At 38.7% G+C, this 23,498-nt stretch overlaps 2 protein-coding genes across 2 annotated transcripts; one reads left to right on the forward strand and one right to left on the reverse strand.

The window, feature by feature from the left end:
• Positions 1-1,310: 1,310 nt before the first annotated feature.
• On the reverse strand, positions 1,311-16,344 carry LOC115011808 (nuclear mitotic apparatus protein 1). Its single transcript, XM_029437039.1, has 17 exons — positions 16,325-16,344; positions 15,383-15,443; positions 13,775-14,105; positions 13,461-13,545; positions 13,201-13,336; positions 10,576-10,685; positions 10,136-10,443; positions 9,698-9,828; positions 6,430-9,240; positions 5,950-6,097; positions 5,692-5,797; positions 4,178-4,334; positions 3,934-4,023; positions 3,516-3,602; positions 2,963-3,083; positions 2,373-2,464; positions 1,311-2,194 (listed from the first exon to the last, which is right to left on the reverse strand). Exons 1-17 carry the CDS (start codon positions 16,342-16,344, stop codon positions 2,138-2,140), a joined length of 4,851 nt encoding a protein of 1,616 aa, XP_029292899.1. The 3' UTR covers positions 1,311-2,137.
• A 2,642-nt stretch (positions 16,345-18,986) lies between these two features.
• Positions 18,987-22,484, forward strand: natd1 (protein NATD1). Its single transcript, XM_029436766.1, has 3 exons — positions 18,987-19,178; positions 20,320-20,438; positions 20,775-22,484. Exons 1-3 carry the CDS (start codon positions 19,079-19,081, stop codon positions 20,889-20,891), a joined length of 336 nt encoding a protein of 111 aa, XP_029292626.1. The 5' UTR covers positions 18,987-19,078; the 3' UTR covers positions 20,892-22,484.
• Positions 22,485-23,498: the final 1,014 nt, after the last annotated feature.

The raw sequence follows: 23,498 nt of genomic DNA on the forward strand, positions 1-23,498 counted from the left end.
ATGACTCCAAGGAACAAATGAGGTCTTCTGCAAGGACACTGAGAGCTATGATTTATAATGTACACAGAAATCTCTGGAGACATATAATGTTATGGATCTGTCATCCCATAGAATAAAGTTGGACAGGTTAAATAAGAGTAAAGTTACTCATAAAAGCTCTCCATGTAACAAGATAATTCTACTTTTACACGTATTAAGCATTTGGGGTTGACTGAGGCAACCTGTATTATATCTCTGAGTAACGTGAGGCACGTGAGTTAAATGTCAGCAGCATGTTCAGCGATGGTAGTTAGTAAATCATTCAGAAGTGATTGCAAAATGTTTTGTATCTCTGCTATGACCCCTGTCTCTGACTCTTCTGTATGACGTCTGGTCTGATGTTGGAGACCCTGCTGAAGTGTGTTATCACTTGCAGGCTCTGTGCACACTTGATGCTGCACTGATTACTATCAGTTATAGAACTGTGTGTCGTCCCTCAAGAGAGCGGACATCAGTGTTTTCCTGCACAAGCCTCCTCCTACAGCTGCAGGTTCATAATGTCACACGCTGTCACAAAGCTGCACATGGTTCAGCTTTTTTGTTGACAAGACATCCAGGCCTCACATGTCCTTACATTTAAAAAAAATAATACAAATCATTTAACCTAGTTTCTTATTTCATGTAGTTATTATTATTATTATTATTATTATTATTATTATTATTATTATTATTATTATTATTATTATTATTATTATTATTATTATTATTATTATTATTGTTATCGTTCCAAATAACATGTTGGAACATGCAAGGTCTTAGATCTTCTATTTTTGGATTAAAACAGAACATCCTGATTGTATTAGAAAGAGAGATAAAAGACTGATTTCACCGTCTTACAAGCGACGTGGTAGAGAGGAGAGAGCTACGTTGATAATATTATTCCATCAAGTAAACTCCAAACAGTATTGACTCACAAAGCAGGATTATTTCGTACGGATCAGACACAACGCATTCAATTGAATTTATCAAGGAGAATCCTATTGGCTGAAATTTACAAAGAAATGTTCCTACCAACTCAGCAATATCAACACATACTGTATGTGTCCCGAACATCCATATAAACTGTTCATTTAAAATCTTAACCCTGCCCTTTAGTATTAGTAGCCTATACTTTCTCATACGTATATCCAATAATGAGAACCAGAACTGAAGATGTGCTTTTAGGTGCATGAATGTATTTGTGTAGAGATGCCCAAGTGTGTGTTTCATGTATTGTTTATATCTGTATGTTTCTGTATAGAACATTTACTGGCTACTGATAATAATGTGATATTTGCATACCTTACAACAGGTTCTGCAGACAGATATTTGTAGGCTCTTACGATCACATACTGTCAGAGAGAAACAGCTAAACATATACCATGTGTTTTGGTAAACAGTGAAACACTTTATTGTCTGTCTTTACACAACTGGATGATACCAGAATACAAAATGTTCATACATCATGACTAATGTTTTCATATGTTAATAAAAAATAGTAACCTTCTAAAATTCTTGCCCTTATTTTATTTTGCAGCACAAATATACTCTGGTCATAAAACAGCTGCATATCAGCAGAACAGATTTTAAAGTTTAAAACTAGACACAGGTACACCGACATCTCGAGAGTAAATGTTGTATTATGCTTCATCTAGTGGTACAATATGTTAATGACAGTGTTTATACAACTGATGCCACACACTAACTCATTTAAATTAAATTTCACAAATGGTGTGTCTCTAAGTTACACTGAGCAATATCCTGTGAGGCCCAAAATATAAATATAATTTATTTGTGATTACTATTATATTTAATATCAAACTAAGAAATGTTAATCTATAAAAAACAGTGTTTGTTGCTCCCTCTGGTGGTATGCTGATGCTCTTTCACTCCCACACACACACACACACACACACACACACACACACACACACACACACACACACACACACACACACACACACACACACACACACGAAGCTAATAGCAGATCAGCAACAAGCAATAAAAGTTACACATAAAATAAATAATATTTAATACATCCCCTGTTTATAAACTGCACTGACCAAACAGCAGTTTTACTCAGAAACACAGATTCCACCTTCTCATGTTGTTTGGATCAGAAAGACTCAAACAACTTCATTCTTTCTTGGATAGAAAGGCCTTCTTTTAAACTCTGCAATCCAAACACACATTAAAGAAAATATAAAAAGAAGAGATAAAAGAACAGTCCTTCACTAGTTAGTACGATTGAAGGGCTTCACTGGGGAGGTGAGGGTTTAAACATTGTTAATATGAATATTATATATCATTTATCAATAGTCAAAAGCAGATGATGCAGCAGGAAATGTTACCTTTGATCTCACTCCTCTGATCTGACGTGTGAGGGAGGATTTCTCAGTTTTCTTCTTAAAAGCAGCTTTACTTGTGTTTTTCACAGTGTCCTCTGAGAAAACAAGAGGTTAGGATGGACAGAGAGGGAGGAAAATAAACAAATAATTTGCTTTTATGACTAGAGTTAGATGAGGAAATATTGAGGTGCTGGTAAGGGGATTTTGTTGAGAGAGCATGCTAGCCTTGTTTCCAGTCTTTGTGCTAAGCTAAGATAATCGGCTACTGGCTGTAGCTACATATTTACTGACAGACAGACAGACAGACAGACAGACAGACAGACAGACAGACAGACATTGACAGTGATGTCGATCTTCAAATGAAAGCTAATCTTTCTTATATATTTCTTTGCTTAAAATGTCAAACTTTTCCTTCGAAGTGGATCTAAGCATTAAGTCGACGATGTGCTGACAAAAGACATCCGGCTTCACATCAAAATAGGCAGATCTCTTCAAAACCAACAGAAGAAAAGTGAAATGCTTAAATGTGTGTGTGAGTAGAAATCTCATAAGTTATCATTACATTTTATAATGTAAAGTAAAAAGAGTCTCACCGAGTCTCTGTCCTGAAGCGTCTCTGTTCAGAGACCAAGTGCCAAACTGGACATCTTGACGGGCTTCATCTTGGCTTTTCGTATAGAGGGCCTTGAGCTTGTTCTGGGCGTATATTTTGTCCTGTTCCACACACACACACACACACACACACACACACACACACACACACACACACACACACACACACACACACATACACACATTAGTGGGAGTTCATGTAAATAATAAGTATATTATCAGACCATCAGTGCATAGAAAAAACATGTTTGAATTTGTTAAATATATCATTTTATACAGCTGCCTTTATGAAGTTAACTTTATTATGTTGTTTTAATATGTTTAATTATAAATATTAAATATTAAATTGAATGACAGCTTTGTTATTAATGTGACATAACTGCTTCTTTTGTTTCATCCATTCATTTCAGTAAATACAAAATATATCATGTTTTTCAAATATGAATGCAAAAGATTTTATAAAGATTACTTTTTAAATACAACCTTCTAATTTAGCAAGATTACAAGAACGGAAGTCGAAAGAGATGTCCGTACCATTCGAGCAATCTGTAACTCATCCTTAAGAGAACAAGCTTCCTGTCTGAGAAACTGCATTTCTGCCTCCCTCGCCCGCAGAATCACCTGAAACATGAAACACATCATGATGTAATTTACATGTTGTGTGTTATAGTAAAGGAAACATTTACTCGTTAGCTACTTTTACTTCCCACACTCTATACATATGTATATACATATTTTCTGTACTCAAGTTGAATTAATCAAAAATAACGATAAGGACAGCAACTTAAGCTATTTATCAATTTTACTGAAAAACACAAAGATATACAAATCACGTATACAACCACAAATAAATTACAACTCATGTTAACAATGCAATACACATACAGCATCACTACTGTTTATGATGTGGGACAAAGATAAAGGTTATACTCTCTGTTTTCCAGACACTCACCTCCATTTCATAGAAGTCGTTTACTTCAGGGGAAACATGTGACTGTTTCCCATTCAACGAGAAAAGCTGAGACATTTCATCTGTTTCTCTCTTAAAGGGACAAAGGACATGACACATTTTATAAATGTCTTTAGAAATACACACACTGTTTATGTTCTTGAGATGTAGATGTTAATACTGTGTGTATATATAAATATATGTAATATAATACTCAGCTACCTGTGTGAAAATGAAATGTTTATACCTGCTTCTTTTTGAGCTCCTGGTTTTGTTTTTGGTACTGCATCAAGGATTGTCTCTCCTCCTGCAGCTCCTGGCTCAGCTGAGAGGTTTCCAGGCATTTTTGAGTGTGCTGAACCGACAACACCTCGAGCTCCTTATGCATCAACTTGATCTCCTTCCTGCAGTGACAAATCAGAAGCCTGATGTTGAACAGTAAAGTGATCAGAGTTTCAGAAGAAACTGTAATAGGAGGAAGTGATAGATATATAGTTAAAATTATATTTATAGCAAGTAAAAATGCTATTATGCGGAATTAAGGAGCTCCTATACAAAGGTTCAATGGCTAGTAGTTGTTGATTAATCTTTATGGAACTGGCAGAAATTGAAAATGGGAAAAATGGACATTGATGGAAATACTGTGAGTGATAGTATTGTTATTTAATCTTGCTTTGAGTGAAAAAAGAGATCAGTGTTATTATATTAGAACAGGTACAGGTCACTGCAGGTATCAGCACCATGGGCAGCGGTCAGTGACACGGGCCGTGAGCTCAGTTTCCACTGTAGCCAATTAAGGGCTCGTTCGTCGGTCCTCAACAGTGAGGTGAAACGCTTAATGCTACCAATGCTTTGTCTGAGCATTAACTTCAGTTTTGATCCTGACTGGTACCGTAAAAGTAGGCTGACATTTGAGCTGTGACTGTCCCAGGAAAAACCCATAGCGTGTGTATACACATCCAAGTACAATGTGAATGTATATTTTAGCATTTGTTAGTATTTTTATGTGAAACTCCGCCTCCGGGAAAGATATTTTATCTGCTAGCTGATAAAGTTTTGCCATGAATTATTTAGTTAACAATGATACCTATTTACTAACAGGGTCAGGGAGAAGACTACACTGATTCTGCTCCACAAATTGATTGATTGTTTTCTAAATAGACCCTTTTCACAGCAGACATTTTGACTTGCCAAAGCAGGAATAGCACAGGTGGAATTAATGGCATTGATGACGGTTGCATGCCGTCTAGGTGAGCCGGTTCCAGGTCTGTATTAACGTGCACGCTCACTCACTGACACGGTTACTCGGACACTTAATGGAGTGGAGCCATCGTTAATGTGATTATGTACACCTGTGCTTTTCCTACTTTGACAGGACAACATGTCTGCTGTGAAAGGGTTCTATTTAAAACAGGAAGTCAACCTGCTGTCAGTGTGTTGTTTTGCCTTGTAGTAAGTATCTGTCTTGAATAAGACAAATGGGTAAAAAAAGAAGAAGAAGAAAATCCAGAATTCTGCTGTAACCCCTGCAGTAAATGAGTTACCAGTTTACACATCACAATATATATGCAGTACACATATTTAGTACAGCAGTACAATATATAAAGGGACAGGTGTTTTCACATAACAATATAAAGCAAACTGAGACAGTAGCCCTGCAATAAATGCTGTAGTAACAGAGTGAGATGTATGCAGCTGTCTGTCAGTAGCGTCCGTGTAAGAGCTATAACAAACGCTGTAAAAGGATTAGTAGTCACTCACTCATATTCAACGTGCAGTTGTGTGATGTCAGCGCTCTCCTTGATAATCTGAGAATGACGGCTTTTCTCCAGCTCCTGTTTGTGGGCTCTCCTCATCGCTACAATGGCTGTAGAAAGAGATGAAGCTTGTATCAATCTAAACAGTGTTACAACTTCTGCAAACATTACAAAATAATAAACGACTAAAAAGAGTTTGCATTGATTTAACAGGCCTACGGTGCTTTTATTGTTGTGTGACTTCTCGCCGAAAGACGTTTACCTGCCATTGTGGCAGCTGTCTCTTCCTGCAGAAGCTTTTCTTTCTCCTTCATCAGTGCTGCCACCTCCGCCTGATGCTGCTTCTGTAGATCACCTATCAGATGCTTGTGCATTTCCTCCACAGCAGTGAGCCCTTGATCACAGGATGCCTGTATAGAAATGTTAGAAACAATTCTGAATTGATAATGTACATAAGTAGAGAATGTATATTATTATATACAGTGGTTGTACATTGTACATGTGTAAATTGATGGTTTTATACTCATACAAATATATATTTTTTTGTAGCAGATTAAATTGATTAAATTTGATACTTTGTGAAATATACTAATAGTACTAATAGACCACTTAAGTTTGAGCATCTTAAATTAAAGGAATCAAATGGGATTTAAGATTTTCAAATTAAAGTGAATGTGAAGGAAGTTCTTTTTGACCAAAAGAAAAAGCTCCAGATGAGCAGAAGAAATAAAGCCTTTGTTACCTCAAGTTTATCTTTCTGGTAAGCCTCCCTCATGGCTGCTTCACCACCTGCCAGCATTGTTTTTCTCTCCATCGCAGTTTGCTCTGGTAGGGTTTTAGTGAAGGGAGGTGTCTCTGTGCAGGTTTTGTTCTGTTTCTCTTTGGATGACTTGGTGTAGTAAGCATGCACATGTTTCATCTCTTCTTCATGGATCTGTTGCAGTTCCCTTATCTTCTCTTGAAATCCTGTTTCCAGTTTATTCATCCGTTCCTCGTGATAATCCTCGATTTTCTGTATGTCTTCCAGTAGTGTCTGGTTCCCAGTCTCTACAGATATTATGTTTTGCTCAGCACGCTCTAGTTCTTCTCTTAATACGCTGTTGTCCTCCTGAAGCTGACATAAGGTGTGATTAAAAGCCTGCTGCTCATCCTTTAATGTGCTATCCTGCTCTTCACACAAAGCTTGCAGTTTGTCCTGTAACACCTCACTTTGCTGGTGCTCTAAATCCGAATGCAATCTGTCTGACAAATAAATCAACTTTGCCTGCTCCTGCATCCAATTAAGGTCAGCTGCAGAAGCATTTTCCCAGTTATCATCCACACTACCCTCTACTCCATTGCCATCAGAAACTTCCTGGCAGAGGTGGCGTAAGAATTTAGCCCTTCTCTGCAGCCGGGATGTAAGTCTCTCCAACCACTCTGGATCTTTCTCTGCCTCCACCTTTTGGACATTCGATTCATCTCTTTCAACTGGTTTTGCAGCTCCTTCTGAACCTCTGCCCTCTCCATGCACTTGCTCCTCGTAAGAGGCCAACTCTGGGGGGTTGACATCTGCCAGACTCTTCCTTTGATGCTCCGCTTCTTGATTATTTACGTGAGTCGTGCTCTCATATTGCTGCTGAAATTTCAGGGCAGCATAAATGAGCTCCGCTTCAGCACAGACTCCACCGATGACCCTCTGTAAAGGTTCATTGTTGTCACATTCTGCCTTCCCAGAATGAGTCCTTTTTTCTGTTTTTAAGGCTATTCTTTGGGAGATTATGCTTTTGTACCTGTATGCCAAATCCCTGTCATCCTCTCCTGGTGCTAAGGATATAATGCCATGTTGACTCTGAAGGACCGACACCATTTTTTCTACGACAAACACTTCCCTCATTAAACACTTCCCAACACTTTCCACGTCATCCTCTAAGAATAATGTATCAGGGGATTTACTGTTGCTCTCAGCTCCAGCTAACGTCTCTTCATTGAGGATCTTGTCCTCTCCCTTGCTGGCGTTAAAAGATTCATGCTGCTGTTCTTCTGCATCCTTCTCTCCTTGCTGAAGGCAGGAAGCAACTGCGGCTAGTTGCTTATCGAAATCTGTGATATTAATCGGAGCGGCTTGGAGCCTCCCTCTGCAGGCTCGTATGATGTTCAGTGCGATCTGAAACCTACCGACCAACATCCTGCAGCGGCTCTCTGTCTCCTGTGCGAAGCGCTGGCTCTGCTTGGCCTGACTGTGAAGCAGCAGACTGAGGTGCTGAGCAGTGGCTCGGCTCTGAGTGAGCTGGGAGCAAAGAAGGGGATCCTGGCAGCTAGTGTGACTCTGGTGCTCCTCCAGTCTTTGCATGATGTCCCTTAGCTTCTCCTCTGTTACGTAAAGCTTGGATTCAAGTACCTGGATCACAGACATAAACTTTTCTGCATCTCCTGCATGTTCAAACTTCGGCCTGCGGTCAGTGAGAAGATCAGTATCTCCCTCCTTTTGCTGAGCAGGCTCTGAGGATTTATCTTTCTGCTGAGAAAAGTCACAGCTGCAAACCTTCAACATGTCATTCAGCTTCACTTCTGTCTCCTCGAGGCTGTTACCTAAAACTTCCATCTTCAACAACACTTCACTCAGTTCTTGCTCCTTCCTGTCCAGGAGTCTCTCATAGCCTTCTCGTATGTCCTGTGTATCAGCGTCCTTTTGCTGCTCCCTGCCTAAGGCCAGCTGCAGTTCCTCACTCACTCTCTCGTATGAGTGCTCAAGATTGTAGTAGTGCGTCTCATCTGTTTTCAAGCGACTTTGCAGCCTGCTCACCTCCTCATCCGCCTCACATAACTGGTTCTGCAGCTCCTGACAGTGCTGGTCAAGCTGCTCTCTCTCCTCTTGAAGTTTCTGCACAGCAGATACTGTACACACTAGCTCCTCTTGAAGCTGTTGTTGAGCCTCCTCAATGTCCCTGGTCCAAGTCTCAGTCTTATTCAGGCTATCCACCTGCAGCTCAGACATGTCCAGTCTCTTCTGGAGGTCTTGTGTGTGTTGCTCTGCCTTAGCCAGGCTAGCAGCCAAGCTCCTCCGTTCTCTGTCCTGACTCGCTTGTAGGAGCATGAGGTGCTCCTCCAGGCGAGCCTCTTTTTGAGCCTGTGCCTCCTCATTGGCTTGAAGTTGAGTTGTCACCTCCTGTAGATGTTTGTGCAAGCGATCAGCCTCTTGTTGGAGACTGTTGTAACTCTGCAACTCTTGCTGCAGCTGTGTGAAGTGTGACACCGCCTCCTTCCTCTGCTCCTCACTGGCACTCAGCTGGGACTTCAGGGAAGCCTCGCAACGCTCCCACTCCATCTTCTGCTCATTAAACTGCTGGCGATCTTGCTCTATATGGGCTTGTGCGAGTGCCGTGGCATCGCCCGTGACCAGTAACTGGGCTTGTTGAGCTAAGAGATCTACCCTGCGCCGTAGTTCAACTTCCCTGGCTTCCTCATGGCTACTCTTTTGAGCCTCCAGCTCAAGGCGGAGATCATGGTTTATCTTGTGCAGTCGCTGCGAAGCCAATGCTTGTTCTGAAGACGAGTTTGACAGAAGATCATTCTACAGGACAACAGTGAGCTTTATTTAACACAAACTGTGCTTTGCATGCTGAAATTTTAATACAGAATATGCAATTTCACTTTTTATGTTTGTGACTAAATTAGATGTGTTCAAGTAGCTTTCAAATTATTTTACATCCCAACTTGCTTTTTTACAAAGCAATGTGTATTTTTACAATATGGCAGAGGGCATATTGCCTTCAAACTGACTAGTGCTACGTAAAACAATGGATATTTATGTTTGAGTGTCTTCTGTGTTATACCGTTTCCTTTGAATGCCTCGCTCTCTCTTGTTGGAGCTCATCCCGCAGATTCCTGTTTAACTGCTGCAGTCGAGTCAGCTGTAGAGACATGTTTTTATGTACGTATATAGGTGAACATGCTTTAATAAATTGTTTGAATTACGTACACACATATTCAAAAAATATTTTATTATTAGTCCATATTAAGAATCTCACCTCTTTGACAAGTTGCCCAGTTTGCTGCTCACTGGACAATGTATCATTCTCTTCAACATTTGACAGCATTGTTGTGGAAATAGAGCTGGCACTTCCACTTCTTTCAATACACGATGATGCTTCAGTCACACCTGGTGCACAGAAGGTTATACAAAGAAATTAATGTATGTGATGTAAAATGTAATGATATGTACTACGGATGCATGATATAGTGGGGCTGATAATGAGACATTTATTAGTTATGTATTATTCAGATGAATAAAATTGTTGGCAATAAATTGTCGGTCGATACACAAAGCCAAATTGCTTTCGGTGAAACTAACAACATCGACACACTCTGATAGAGGAAGACAACACAATTGCAATATGCAATACAAGTTTTTGATGTACTTTACTAGACAAATATATTTATATTATATGAATGAAGACGGGAAGCACCTTCACCCTCCACCACCTGCCGTGGAGGACTGACAGTAGACCGAGCAGAGGAGGCGGAGGGTGAGATGGGGGAGGACAGATGGGAGGATAGATGGGAGGATATTGTAGACGATGCAGAGCTTCCATCAGCAGAACTCAGCTCTGCTTCTGGCTGCAGTCTTTTCTGCTGCTCGTGTGTTTCCTCTGCACAGCCTCTGGTGTTGTGCTCTTGCAAAAGGCTGTTTGGGTGTTCAACTTTCTCCAGGCCCTCAGCCGACTGTGAGTCCTGATGCTGTGATTTCAGTTGAGCTTTTTGCTCTGAAAGGGAGCTGTGAGGAATTACAAATAAACTTATTTGGACGATGAAAGTAAATCTACTAACAGATATGAAGAAAGGTGCTTTGTGATGTAAACTTCTAATTGATGACAAATATGGAGCCCTTTTTAACGCCTTTATTTACCTTGTGACGTCAGCGGTAGGACTGGATCTCACATTATTCAACACTGCTTGGACCCAGTTGTGTCTCATCCCAGAGGTCATAGCACAGAGCGTGTGCACTCCATCTCTGGTCTGTGGAAAGAACAATATTATTCATTAACCACCTTAATGTTAAGGTGGTTTCCAGTTACATTTAAGTATTGTGTACTAAAATATTGTCACAGTTTATCTAAAATGATGGATTACCTCGATATTGGGTAATATCAAAGACTCCTGCTACTTACGTCCCTTTACTAAAGCATCCAAAAGGAATGTGATGAAAATGTGTCTTTTCAAATGCTGTACAATATGCTGTAAAGAAGAACTAGATGTGCATAGACTGTAGTAAATGTGTAAATGGTTTGTTACTTAATGGTGTGTGTGTATATACAATAAGAAGTTTTGCATCAGGTAATTGCAGTAGCATCCAGAACAGATAAACAGACTGTAACACTATAGTGGTCATGAATGTCTATAGTTGAGAATTACTTTGATTCCACTTATTTTTTGAGAGGAATTTACTTTCAACTTTTGAAACTGCTGCATCAGGAATTCCTTCAACTTGTCTTAACAAATCACTGTGAGAGCAGGTAGATAACAAAAACATAGTTTTTCATTGGAGTAATTGACGTGAAGAATTTTAGATAAGCATCTCTAGTAACAGCCAAAAAGAACAAAACACACACCTCCACGAAACAATATGCTTCAGTAATTCAGTATTAATCACCTTTACCTTTTTAGATCAAGTGAAATCAAACTAAGATAGAACAGAAATTAATAATAATTAACTAAATAAAGAGGCACACGTAGGAATTGGAGTTTGATGAGAATACTCAAACGAAATGTCTCACCAAACAGTTTCTGCTGACTGAGACGTTCCTTGTAAAAAAAAGCCATAAAGTGAGCACAATCACAAATGAGCTGCTGATGTCTAAACATGTGGACAAGTTTATCTCACCATCTACATCAGCTGTCTACAGAAATCTGTGACAAAAAGAAAGCTCCATTCAGACATTCACTCGCAACTATTGAATCTTTGTAGAACCTCAGGGCAAACCAGTGTTGCTGCCACTATAAGCAGAGCAAGACTGTGCACAAGATTATTAGCTTGTCAGACCTGTAATAATGCCACTGTTCCTAAAGGTTTAAATGACAGTGAATTGATTAATTCTCCTGACCAGATGTGTGCAATCGCATCATCCATCCTTTCTTAAAGTGGAGTAGGTCAAGCTGAAGAAGAAACAACGCATCATACGTGCCAAAAATAATCCAACAACCAAAATAATCAGCCAGCTCAAACATGCTGAGAGCTCTGGATAACTTCACTACATGCAGACATTTACTACTAAAAGAGACAGCATTGGTGACAGAAAGTAAACAAAGAGGGAATGACGAGTGTGAGACGTCAGGAGCAGAGCATTTCAACTCCTGGCACAGAGTCTTTCATTTAAACTTGGTTTACAAAGTATCTTTTCTGCTTGAAGTGAGTTATCGTTAAGTTAAGTTAAAAAGGCATGGGGGATTTACTGCCATTTGCACCCAAAAATAACTTAAGGAGCAGAAATTATTAAAGTATTGGTATCAGAATGACTTGACTGAGAGATAAGGAGTCCTTGAACATCTAGCAGCACATGTTCTCTTTATGATGCATTTCTCAAAATTGGGCCTTAAATAACATAATGCAGAAAATAAAAACTATGAACAGGATGTAAAGGCAGCCATAGAAAACTTCCAACTGTAAAAAATAAATAAAGTATCATCAGCATATAGTGAAACTGTCTCCAAGTCATTTGAAATATCACAATGTGACATAAATTTGACAGGTAACGTAAAAACGCAAAAGTTCCTCTTTAGAGCCAGAGTTTGGTTTGTGTGTTCTGAGCTCCTGTAGAAACATGGCGGTGCAACATGGCTGACTCCATGGAAGAGAACCCACTCCCTATGTTCATGATATGAAGAGCTCATTCTAACACAAACACAACGATTCCTAGTTTTTGTTGATATCCACTACTGAAAACATAGTTATGAATATTCTCTTCCATTTCTGCTAAAAAATATGCAAATTGCCAAGGTATAAGTTGTTGCTTGGCATAGTTCAATGTTGAATGATATCTCCATGAGACAGGCATCTAACTTATTTCTAACTAAATTAATTTTATGTTTGTTGAGTAGTACACAATATTTTGTTGCATGTTGAGAATCTCCAGTCCCTTCATCTCAATGGTGCTTTCATTTGACATAAGTTTGGGATCTTAAACAATCACTTTTACTCAGTATTTACACTCCTTTGACACCTTTTCACTTCCTCAGCCACCAGGTCCTCCCACCTGCGCTTTAATCAAAGTTTAAACGATACCTGTCAGAGGGGCATGGAGCTCATGGAGACATTCATATAACTGTCTGCCTTCCTTTGGCTTTTTTTGATAAGCAGGACAACAAAGAAATCATTGCTTATCACTGCACCACCTTTTTGTGAAGGAACTACAGTCAGCTCCAAAAGACTACGCAAGAAGGGAAGAACAATTATGTAGGTAATATGCTAATCGCTACAGACAGCAGCCGTTAACAGTTACTTTAATATGTATTCATAAATACACATTAAAAGTACCTGTTTCTTTACTTTGTTGCAGTGATGATGACATGCAGTGGTGGAAACCAAAGAGGAGGAAGACTCCGGTTGCTCAGAGGAGCTGCTTGTTTTCATTTTCTCCGCCTCATCACCATAAAACTGGTCTTTGTTATCCCTTTTAAAGATGGAAACATAAATGGAGCAGATTGACAAAACCGGTTATAGCATTTCAAAAAACAATCATACAAAGAAAAAGTGAAAAGCCTTTGAAATTCTTAAACTGGGAAACAACAACAGACCTGATTTGCTGGCCAGAGTCCGGGGCTTTCTTTCCTGCTGTTTGTTTTTTTTTTACTTGTGAACTTGGAACCGCATGGTCTGAATCTGTTTCGGAGGCAAAAGTTGTATATAAAAATATTTTATAAGCTTCTTTAGTGATATTTATCATCATTTCTAAGAAACTCTTTTAAGAAGCATATTTTTTATTATTTTTAAATGAATAGAATAAAAAGAAATTGCCACCACATTTTAATTTTTTTAGACAAACAGTATGTTTTGACTGTAATATAACTTAACTTCTGATAAATCTTCTGTAAAACATGAATGAAACTACCGTCTCCAGTGGATCTTTGGTCGAGTCTGCTGAGAGAGCGGCTGCTTTTCATGAAAGGAGCAGCAATGAGAGAGGAAGTCTGGAGGGACGAAAAGCTCCGGCTGCTGCAGAGGCGGAGAGCTTGTCTGCCTGGGCGAGACACTCGTCTGGTACTCTGGTGTCCTTGCTGGCTGACGCTGCCTCTTTTCAAACTGTCACCAGCCTTACTGATGCTAGCAGTTGACTCACTAACTCTGCTGCCGAGGCTTTTGCTCCTTCCATAACTAACGCTGGTTTTGCTGTCAGCTTGTTTACCTCCACTAGATGCAGGTACAGTTAACGCTGCTGGTTCCTTTGGGAGAGAGAAAAAGAGAGCAAGAGGCTAAACTGTGATGGGCTGAGAAAATAAATCACAAAAAGACAGATTTGTAGGTGTGAAGTTCTGTATGGTTTACAGTTTTGAGGATAATAATATTTAAATGTAAAACATTGCACCTCCTGCTCACCCCCATCCGAACATGGACTCTTTGACACATACAATCCAATCACCCCAGGAGAGAACCTTTTTAATCCTCAAAAGAGCTCTTAATTTGCTTAAGTACCATCTGACCGACACTGTGATCATGGACACACACACACAAACACACTTGAACTTAATCACACTTGAGCATTGGAAAGCCATCAGACATAGGCGGTTTATTCCAGTCTATAGCGATGCAGCCTCACCAACTGCAGAGGCAATCCATCTGCGGCCGGACCACAAGACAGAGAAATCAATTAGAGGAGGCTCGAAGAGTCCTGACTTAGCGACTTGTGCAGCTCGTAAATGCACTGACTTGATCTTCGGCCATTAATGGATACATCAATAAAACCAAATGCATGCACGTCTAGCAAAAACATGCACCCACTCTGAGGAACCTGGGTCCATGTATGATGAACAACACAGAACACTGGCAATGTAGTCGAGTAACTTTAACATACTTTTATATACACGGTTGGCATTAGCTATAGTGCTGGAGAAAGGGGAGTTATCATACAATAAGATGATGTACATCAACCCTTAAAACCACATTAGCAAAGACATGTCAGTGAGCTTCAAAACAAATTAAATAGGGAATTATTTTGATGTTATCACTGAAACCAACAAAACATAGGCTGAGCAGATTTGTCAAATTCAGCTTTTCTTTTCCACAAAATGAAAGAAAACAAATGTCCCGTTTCTGAGATTAGTTATTGTGGTAATGTGTTAACTTTGGTATGAGTATGGTTCTGGGTTTAGACATTTAAAGGTGTTTTGGAGATCTTATTTAAAGGACCACTCATGATCCAGTAAATAATGAGCCAATTTAACTTTTAATAAATGAACAATACTGCTCATAAACTAGGACATATAGGGTCATTTAACTATGATCTTTATTGGCCCTTTTCTTTTTTTCCTTTTTTTTCTAGAAGAATGAAAATGTAAAGTAAGTAATTTTTTAAAGGTCACAAGACGCTAAAACTTTCATGACACTACTGATGTATGTAAAAATAAATGATGAATCTGATAAATGTGTGAATATTAAAAACTTGGTAAAGGTCATCACTAAATTACCAAACCAGCCTTTTTGTTGTAAGTGTGGCACTTACCTTCCCCGCTGCCTTCGGCGCAGGTTGTTTGGGCTTAGAGTTTACCAGGGTCTCATGCCACCTGTTATAAATAAGATTAAGACAGTTAGGCATAAATCATCCTTCATCAATTATTTAGTAGGGGTCACAATGTTATCATTATATTTTATTTAGCTATATTCAAAGATATATACATTTAAAGAAAGCATTAATGTGCTGATCATTTTACTTTTTTTTGTTTACTTGTATGGCAGCTAATGAATAACTTGTGGCCCAAGTTAATGGAAATAGTATGTAGTTGGCAAACATATATGTAATTGGTGATTGTTGTTGTTCAAAGGGATAATCTGACACAATTATTAGTTCAGGATAGCAGCAATTTATGATGAATTTCATGACACTGTGTGTTACAAATGACGAGATAATTCAGATGAAGTGCTAAATTTAAATGATTGATAATTTCTGTGCTCCTTATGTCTACCTGACAATACAACGAGCCCTTTGCAAAATCATTACTGATGGTCAAATAACCGCTGCAATAAATTATATTTTTGATATTACTTTTGGAGTTGGAGGGGAATTTCACACAGTCAATTATCAACCAAGATTTAGGAGGATGGTGCAAGGAAACATTAACATGTTGCCATGTGAGTTTGATGTAGAGGCTGCACACAAACAGCTAACCGTTAAAACATGTTTAACGTAAACCACATCTTTCTCTCTCACATCAAGAACATTCACTGTCAATAAACTGATCACATGTAGAAACAGAACAAGTAAATACCACAAATTTATGTCCACAAAGAATTGAACATGCTCACTGTTCCTTCTTACTGTAATGTTACTCATCAATATTTCAGCTGCAATATGAGGATACTGCAATTATGTATTTATTATTATTACTACGTATAAAAGCAATGATACCCTAATGGTAATATACAAACAGCGATAATGCAGACTTACCTTGGAGCCTTGGACATCATTTTTAAGCAGCAAAATTGAAAAACACTGAATGAGACTTTTAAGATAAGCGTAAGAACTTCTGACTGGTACTGTTATCCATCAAGAGGTGGGCTCCCTCTCTGTCTCTGGCAAACACTAGAGAAAACAAATCACTAACAGGTCTTCCCAAAGAAACACCCACTTAATCCCATACAGAGTTGACAAACTCCATTAGAGTTTTGCAGGATTAGGCCAACAGTTTAACAGGATTACTTCACTGTAATTTTATTGATCTTGACATACCTATCTACAATGTCTAGAAATACTGTAAATATCTATAAAGTTTATATCACCACACTGTATTTAATGTATATGAGTACAATCCACCACAGTAGTGGAGAGAAACACATGGAACAAGCCAAACAGAGTTTGTTTGCTGATTGTACATTTGCTCTGCTGAGGACACAGCAACACAGCTGTTACTGTGGATCTGTGAGCTGTGACCTGACCTGAACTGTCAAAGACTATTTCTCAGATGCATCTGTAGTCTGAATACAAACATTTTTTATACACCAAGAAATTAATTATCATGAGATTTAAGCAAATGTACCTCAACCAATTAACTAATTTAATTGTGTGGTCAAGACTGAGATGGAAAATGAAAATACAGTTTATCAAAAGAAAAGAGAAAAACAAATACAGTTTAATGTAATTTCCTCCAATCAGGAGCAAGGTAGAAATTAGGTAAACCAATGACAAGACTGGTGCAAGGCTAAAATATGGGAACAAAAAAGTCTGCAAAGAAAAATTACAACTTTACAGCCAATCTTTTGTTTTGGGGGCGAATGAAAAATTGTTTTTCCTAGAGGCTAAAACTATATTATTAGCTTAATCTTATGCTATTAGGCAATTAAGTGAGAAGTAAAAAGTCAAAAATTTTACACAATAAATAATCTTTCATTTGAGTCCAAAAAGTAACTAAATGTTTATGATGGTGAAATAAATACTTAAAAGATTCTGGTTCATCATTGTAAACATTATGTGTTTTTTTTAATCTAAGAATTTGGAGGAATGTAGATTTGTTGGAGATACAGTAGCCTATAAATCCAAAAACATTTTCATATAAAAAAAATGTTTTTGCTGTAAAATAATTGAACATTGGATGAAAGTTAATTAAAGGTCACATATTATGCTCAATTCCAGGTTCATATTTGTATTTTGGGTTTCTACTCGAGCATGTTTATGTCATAAAGCCATCTTTTAAGACAGTGTGATGTATGGTTAACCCTTTTTATGACTGTTGCATGTTATATATATTGTTGTGATTTTAATGTTGTTGTGCGCTATCATGGCGATGAACTCTTGTTGTGTATAAATATTTGCATGCTTCCTTTAACCTTTTCCACGAACTATCATAACAAAGACACACAGACACATTGCTAATTGACACACCTGAACCCAGCATTGCTAATTGACACACTTGAACCCAGCATTGCTAATTGACACACCTGAACCCAGCTAAAATCAGCGATCTCATTCGCCAGTTGCCGACTCCACTCCCCTATAAATACGCCAGATTACCTTGCAGAACCAAGGCTGGAAGGATGTAGACCCTTACAGGATGTTTCCCTCGCCGTGCACTGAGCCGCCTCAGCTCATCCTTGTCTTGTGAACCAGACCTTGGAGGATGTTTCCCAGGACAGTTGCTGCCTTGCCTCCCCGCAGATTGGACCAGATCGGATTCCTTTTGTTCCTCGCTGCGCACTGATCCTCCTTAGCTCCTCCTTGTCTGGTGAACCAGCCCTTACAGGATGTTTCCCTCACCGCGCACTGACGGGAGGATGTTTCCCAGGACAGTTGTTGCCTTGCCTCCCCGCAGATCGGACTGGATCGGATTCCTTTTGCTCCTCGCCGCGCACTGATCCTCCTCAGTTCCTTTTTGTCTGGCGAACCAGACCTTGAAGGAGCGGTGGTTCCATATTAACTGGACTGGACTTTTGGTATTTTTAAATTATTTGCCTGAACTATTGCTTGACACATTGAACATTATTTTAATTATTTATTAACTAGGTGTTTTAAAGTAATGTTGCAATAAAAGTAAATCACTTCATACGTTTCTTGGGGTCATTCTCGCTGTGTTGGTGTGTCTGGGAATCCAAACCTTTTAGGTAAATTTGATAGCGGGCTACTCTAGTCCGTCACATTTACATGCGTAATGTTCACTCTTTATCTTTCTCACACTGTCCCTCTGAATATACTGTCTGAAACGCTCGGTTTGGACATGTATCGTTGGAACTGCGTTGCTAGGCAACAGATTGGGTCCATGTTTACTTCCTGTCAGCTGATGTCAAACATACACTGCAACAAGAATTAAAGTGGGACACATTTAGAATGTTTACAAATTTAAAACTGTAAAATGCTCTTTGTCTATTTTAAGTCCTGACTGCTCAGACACTGTTTCTAAATACGGGATGTGTGCATTTCTCCATGGACTGAGCGATTATATACTGACAGTTTAAAGCACTTAGACCTGCTTTATTTAAATACATAAAGACATGAAAATCTCACTTTTTACAATATGGGCCCTTTTACATCTATCTGCACTGTTCTCTCCTCTCCAACATCAGCGGTGATTGGCTGACTGTCACGTGACTTCACAGCTGATTTCGTTGGATGAGGTGTTTTGCTTAGACCGTTCATCATTTCATGAAGCCATTTCTGGTTAGCATCGCTGCACAGTAGCATAGCAGTCATCGTCAACTGCAGTAGGATACTATGGCACAGGCAGCACAGGCAAATGTCTTCGACGCAAACAACTCTCAGATCCAGGTGGAGCACGATAAGAAACGTCGGCAGTTTGTTATAAGACTAAACGGTAAGTTCAACATGTAAACATTAGCATGCTAGCTGGCTAATGTTAGCTCAGAGGTTTGGTGTAGCTTTTTCTTGCTGCCAACATCGTCGTCGTGTCCTTATTGATACTCAAGCTGCCGTTTCAGACACAGAGGCGTTATTCATTTTACTTGGTCGGGATGTCACGTCTTTTTTCAGATATTATTTCGTGTCAGGAGCTGAACAGATGACTGTGCTTCTTCTTAGTCAAAGCTGCTGACTTACTTGACCTGTAACTTTACCTGTTTGTTCCATTCCTGAAAGCAAATGTGCAACAATCCTCCACCCTCAAAAGACGGTTTAATAGACATTCCTGAACATCAATCATTACCCTAAAGGAAGTTCCCTATTAACAGAGTTCCTCTCCCCAACTCTAACAGGTTATACTTAAAACAGCAATCAAACTAATTTCCCTTTTTTGTTTTTGAATTTTATGACAAACTGAAACACAGGCGTTTCAAAGTGTGTTAATGTGTATGTCCAGATAAGTTTCATTTAATGTTTTATAGAAAAAATGTTTTGATCATCTATGAATTTAGACGTGTTAACAGCAAAAAGGTGAAAGCCATTGTTCCATGAAAGATCTTTATCATATCTGTCTCTCTTCACCCAACATTATCCTTTTCCACAAGCATTGTCTGGCTAGGTGATGTGTTAAAGTTATAGGCTATTGACTTTGGCACGGCACCGCATGGAATTAAACCCTCTTGTTTTGAAATACTGAGGGAACTGCCATGTTGCAGTATTATGTGTAGATTGCAAACTGCAACTTGGACAATAAAGGCTTACACTCAATTTTATGAATCAGCTGTATTATGTTTAGGGCTGCAACTGCCGTTTATTTTCATTGTTTAATCTGAAGATTATTTTATAGATTCATTCATCATTTGGTCTATAAAATGTCAAATGTCCATCCAAGTTTCTCAAAGTCCAACGTGATGCCATTTTGATGAAAAATGTAACTATTAATTTATTAAAATAGTTGACAATTGCAGCTCTAAGTTTGCCCTTGAAAATTGAGTTGTATTAAGTATCAGTATCTCCTAGCAAGATAGGGTTAAGTGACTGGGTTGGGTGGAGACAAACTTAACATAACGAGAACTACGGCTTCTGTCTGCCCTCAGGATCTCATGATCGTGCAGTTCTTCTGTATGAGTATGTTGGGAAGAAGACGGTGGACTTGCAACACACTGAAGTTCCAGATGCTTACAGAGGGAGAGGGATAGCCAAGCACCTGGCCAAGGTAAAACTCCCAAAGACAGGTTTTTTGTTTCATCTATATTCATCAATTTAGGAGAAGAGAGGGAGTTTCCCAAATTTGAAATCTTGTGCGTTGAGTGCACATGAAACCAGATTACACTAATGATTAGCTGTTGGGACAAATTACTTTATGAAAAGCTAAAGAGTATCTTATTTTAAAGACTTTACTCGTGATTTATCTGATCCCTTTTTATATCTGGGAAGCAAACTTCACATAGTTGACTTTTTAATTGTACAACAATGACCAAAGTGTCCATGTAAAATGCTCTCTGATAAAATGCCTGTCAGAAGATGTGATTTTGTGCTTCTGTTAATGCAGGCAGCCATGGATTTCGTGGTGGAAGAGGATCTGAAAGCCCACCTGACCTGCTGGTACATTCAGAAATACGTCAAAGAGAATCCGCAGCCTCAGTACTTTGAACATATTTATCAATGACTCTACGTGGCTCTGACGGAGAAGACAAGGAGAAAGAGACTCCCAGGGGATAACTTCATACTGTGTGGTATCATGCTTTTGGAGTTACAGGCTGTCTTACAACAAAGGACCTTCCAGGCATTGTTGAACACGATCTCACGGCAAAGACGTCCGTAAGCTTGAACGTTGGGTTTAAGGGTTGGTAAGACACTCACCTAAAACAGGAAGTGAATCAGCTGGTCACCATTTGTAAAAACATAAGCAAATAAACTAACCAAAGCTGAAGCCTGTTACCTCGGACAGAAACATTCAGGATGCATCACTGACTGGAAACAAGGGTTAGGGGTGGCACGAGAACAGAAGCGAGTCAAATCTTTTGTTGGAAATTTCCTGTCCTCCTTTGGACTCACTGGTTGTGAGCAGCGCTGCAAGATGGCCGGCCCAAGTGTCTTTTTCCATGATAGTTTCGATGGAAGCGATGATGGCGTCACTGATGCTCAAACATGATGACTTTTATACTTCAACACCTTTTTGATATTCTTTGGATTTGTTTTTATTATTATTTTCAATTTGGCTTTCTCCTCTTCTCTTAGATTTAGTATTTCTAGGACTAGAATGCTTATTTAGTAGACTGTAAAAGCTAAACACATCTTTGAAACATCTAGCTACTCAAAAGAGGTATTTTTTTGTGAGTAATTGCAAAGAGGTGTCGGCAGACATTCAGTGGGTACTGGGTATTGAAAAAAATATAATCTGTATTTTGAAGACATTTATTTCCCCAAACTTTCCATTTGGTTCCATTCACATTCTTCCCAGAAATGTACTCTATTATTAGTCATACATTGATTAGTCAAAAGAACAGGGATTTGTAAACCAAAGAACACAAACTGAGAATGTCTAACTCATCATTTTCTCTATTGTACGTGTTAAATATCACAGACACTTGTGATAAATTGGCTCTGAAGCTTGTCACTGTGGTACAACACTTCAGTGTGGATATGGATAAATATCTCTGCTCAAACCACCATTTCAAAAACAACACTGGGCATTTACATTGCTTGGTGTCCACTGTCCTTTGTTCTGTCTGTCAGTATGAAGACACTGGGTGGCCGAAGCTCATACTTTAGTTTTTTCTTGTCATTTGATCCGTTTTGGGCTTTTTTGTTTTTCTCGTACCCACACGGCATCTTTCAACCTTTTGATATTAAAATGATAAAGGTCATCATTTGGTTCTTTAGGAGCTTTTGCTGTTGACAATCTTCATTGTTGAGGAGAAAAATACCTCAGGTTACTCGACACACTCTGGCAGGACACACATGCAAAGCAGACTCTCTTTATCTGCTTTAATCACTTAGAGGTAATTGCAAGAAACCACTTTCCCTTTTGTAAAACATTCCTTTAGGCGACACAAACCTATTGATAGGCCATGGTATTGTTTCATTGTTTGTCTTTCTGTTTACATTTGTGTTTTTTCTTCAAAGGAAACAAATGCCTGATTTAACAGTTTTGAGCAGGTGGCTCTACCAAAATGTACCAATTCTTGTTATATTGTTTCTGTGCTTGAGACTTTTTTCTATTGTCTATGAATAAATAAAACAATACTCATCACATTAATACACATTAATATTTAAAAAAAATATATATATTTATATGTGTATATATATATGATTTTATATATATATATATATATTTATTTATTTATATATGATTTTAGATATATATATTATTTATTTATATATATTTATATCGATAATTATTTGTTTGATAATTGTCTTGATGTCCACCTCAAAACACTTTTGTTTTAGTTCAATACCAGGGCTGCCACCATTGTGCCCCTGAGCAAGGTACTTAACCCTGAGTTGCTCAAGGGGACTCCCCCTGTAGTTAGTTCACTGTAAGTTGCTCTGCTAAATTACCTGTAATGTTTATATATCTTGGTAACTTTAACGTTAACATCCTGCAACAAACTGCACCAATCTAAAGAAAAACTAGAAGACATTTTGGCCCCATCTAGTGACACGTTCAAGAATTACCTGAACTCTGCGTCACATTGTGTGTTGTTAACAATGCAGGGGAAAGCACTTTTCAAATGGGTGAGATGGAAAGAAATCTGCTGCTTTATCTCCCGTTTGAGAGCACAGCAGTTCAACAACAAACCAGGCTGATACACCTGGAGTCTTTGGGACTCTCGCCAACTACAGCACATCTCCTGGTTCCTCAATAAGTCCCAGAAGAAGTGCTCTCAGTGAAGTGAGGTAGCTCTAGTGTTTCCTTCCCATAAACTCAAAACCTGTATAAATCATAATTCCTCTTGAATGATAAAATGTCAGTGACAGTGAATGTGTTGTAGGTCAGGGCCATAACTACCTACTGAGGTCATGTCCTCTATAGTTCTTATTGGAATCTGGGGTTTTTAGGGACCCCCCTGAGTATATTTTATATCTTCAAAAACCTGCCCATGGCAGTTGTTTTACAGGCTGATGCCCCGGTGTGTTCGGACTGACTATAGTTCAACTTGACTAGTTTGGGACCAACAAACACCAAATTGATACAAGACTAGGGCTGGACATTGATATCTAACTTTGAGGAATATAAACAAACACGTCTTGGCCCTTTTATTTCTTTTGA

The sequence above is a fragment of the Cottoperca gobio genome, chromosome 8 (assembly GCF_900634415.1).
Source record: "Cottoperca gobio chromosome 8, fCotGob3.1, whole genome shotgun sequence".
Lineage (NCBI taxonomy): Eukaryota > Metazoa > Chordata > Actinopteri > Perciformes > Bovichtidae > Cottoperca > Cottoperca gobio.

Coding starts and splice junctions, on each gene's coding strand:
- natd1 (XM_029436766.1), top strand. CDS start 19,079: ATGGCACAGGCAGCACAGGCAAATGTCTTCGACGCAAACAACTCTCAG. Junction 19,179..20,319: donor GTTTGTTATAAGACTAAACG/GTAAGTTCAACA, acceptor GTCTGCCCTCAG/GATCTCATGATCGTGCAGTT. Junction 20,439..20,774: donor TAGCCAAGCACCTGGCCAAG/GTAAAACTCCCA, acceptor CTGTTAATGCAG/GCAGCCATGGATTTCGTGGT.
- LOC115011808 (XM_029437039.1), bottom strand. CDS start 16,344: ATGATGTCCAAGGCTCCAAG. Junction 13,337..13,460: donor GACTCTGGCCAGCAAATCAG/GTCTGTTGTTGT, acceptor CATCTTTAAAAG/GGATAACAAAGACCAGTTTT. Junction 5,798..5,949: donor GACAGCTGCCACAATGGCAG/GTAAACGTCTTT, acceptor CTCTTTCTACAG/CCATTGTAGCGATGAGGAGA.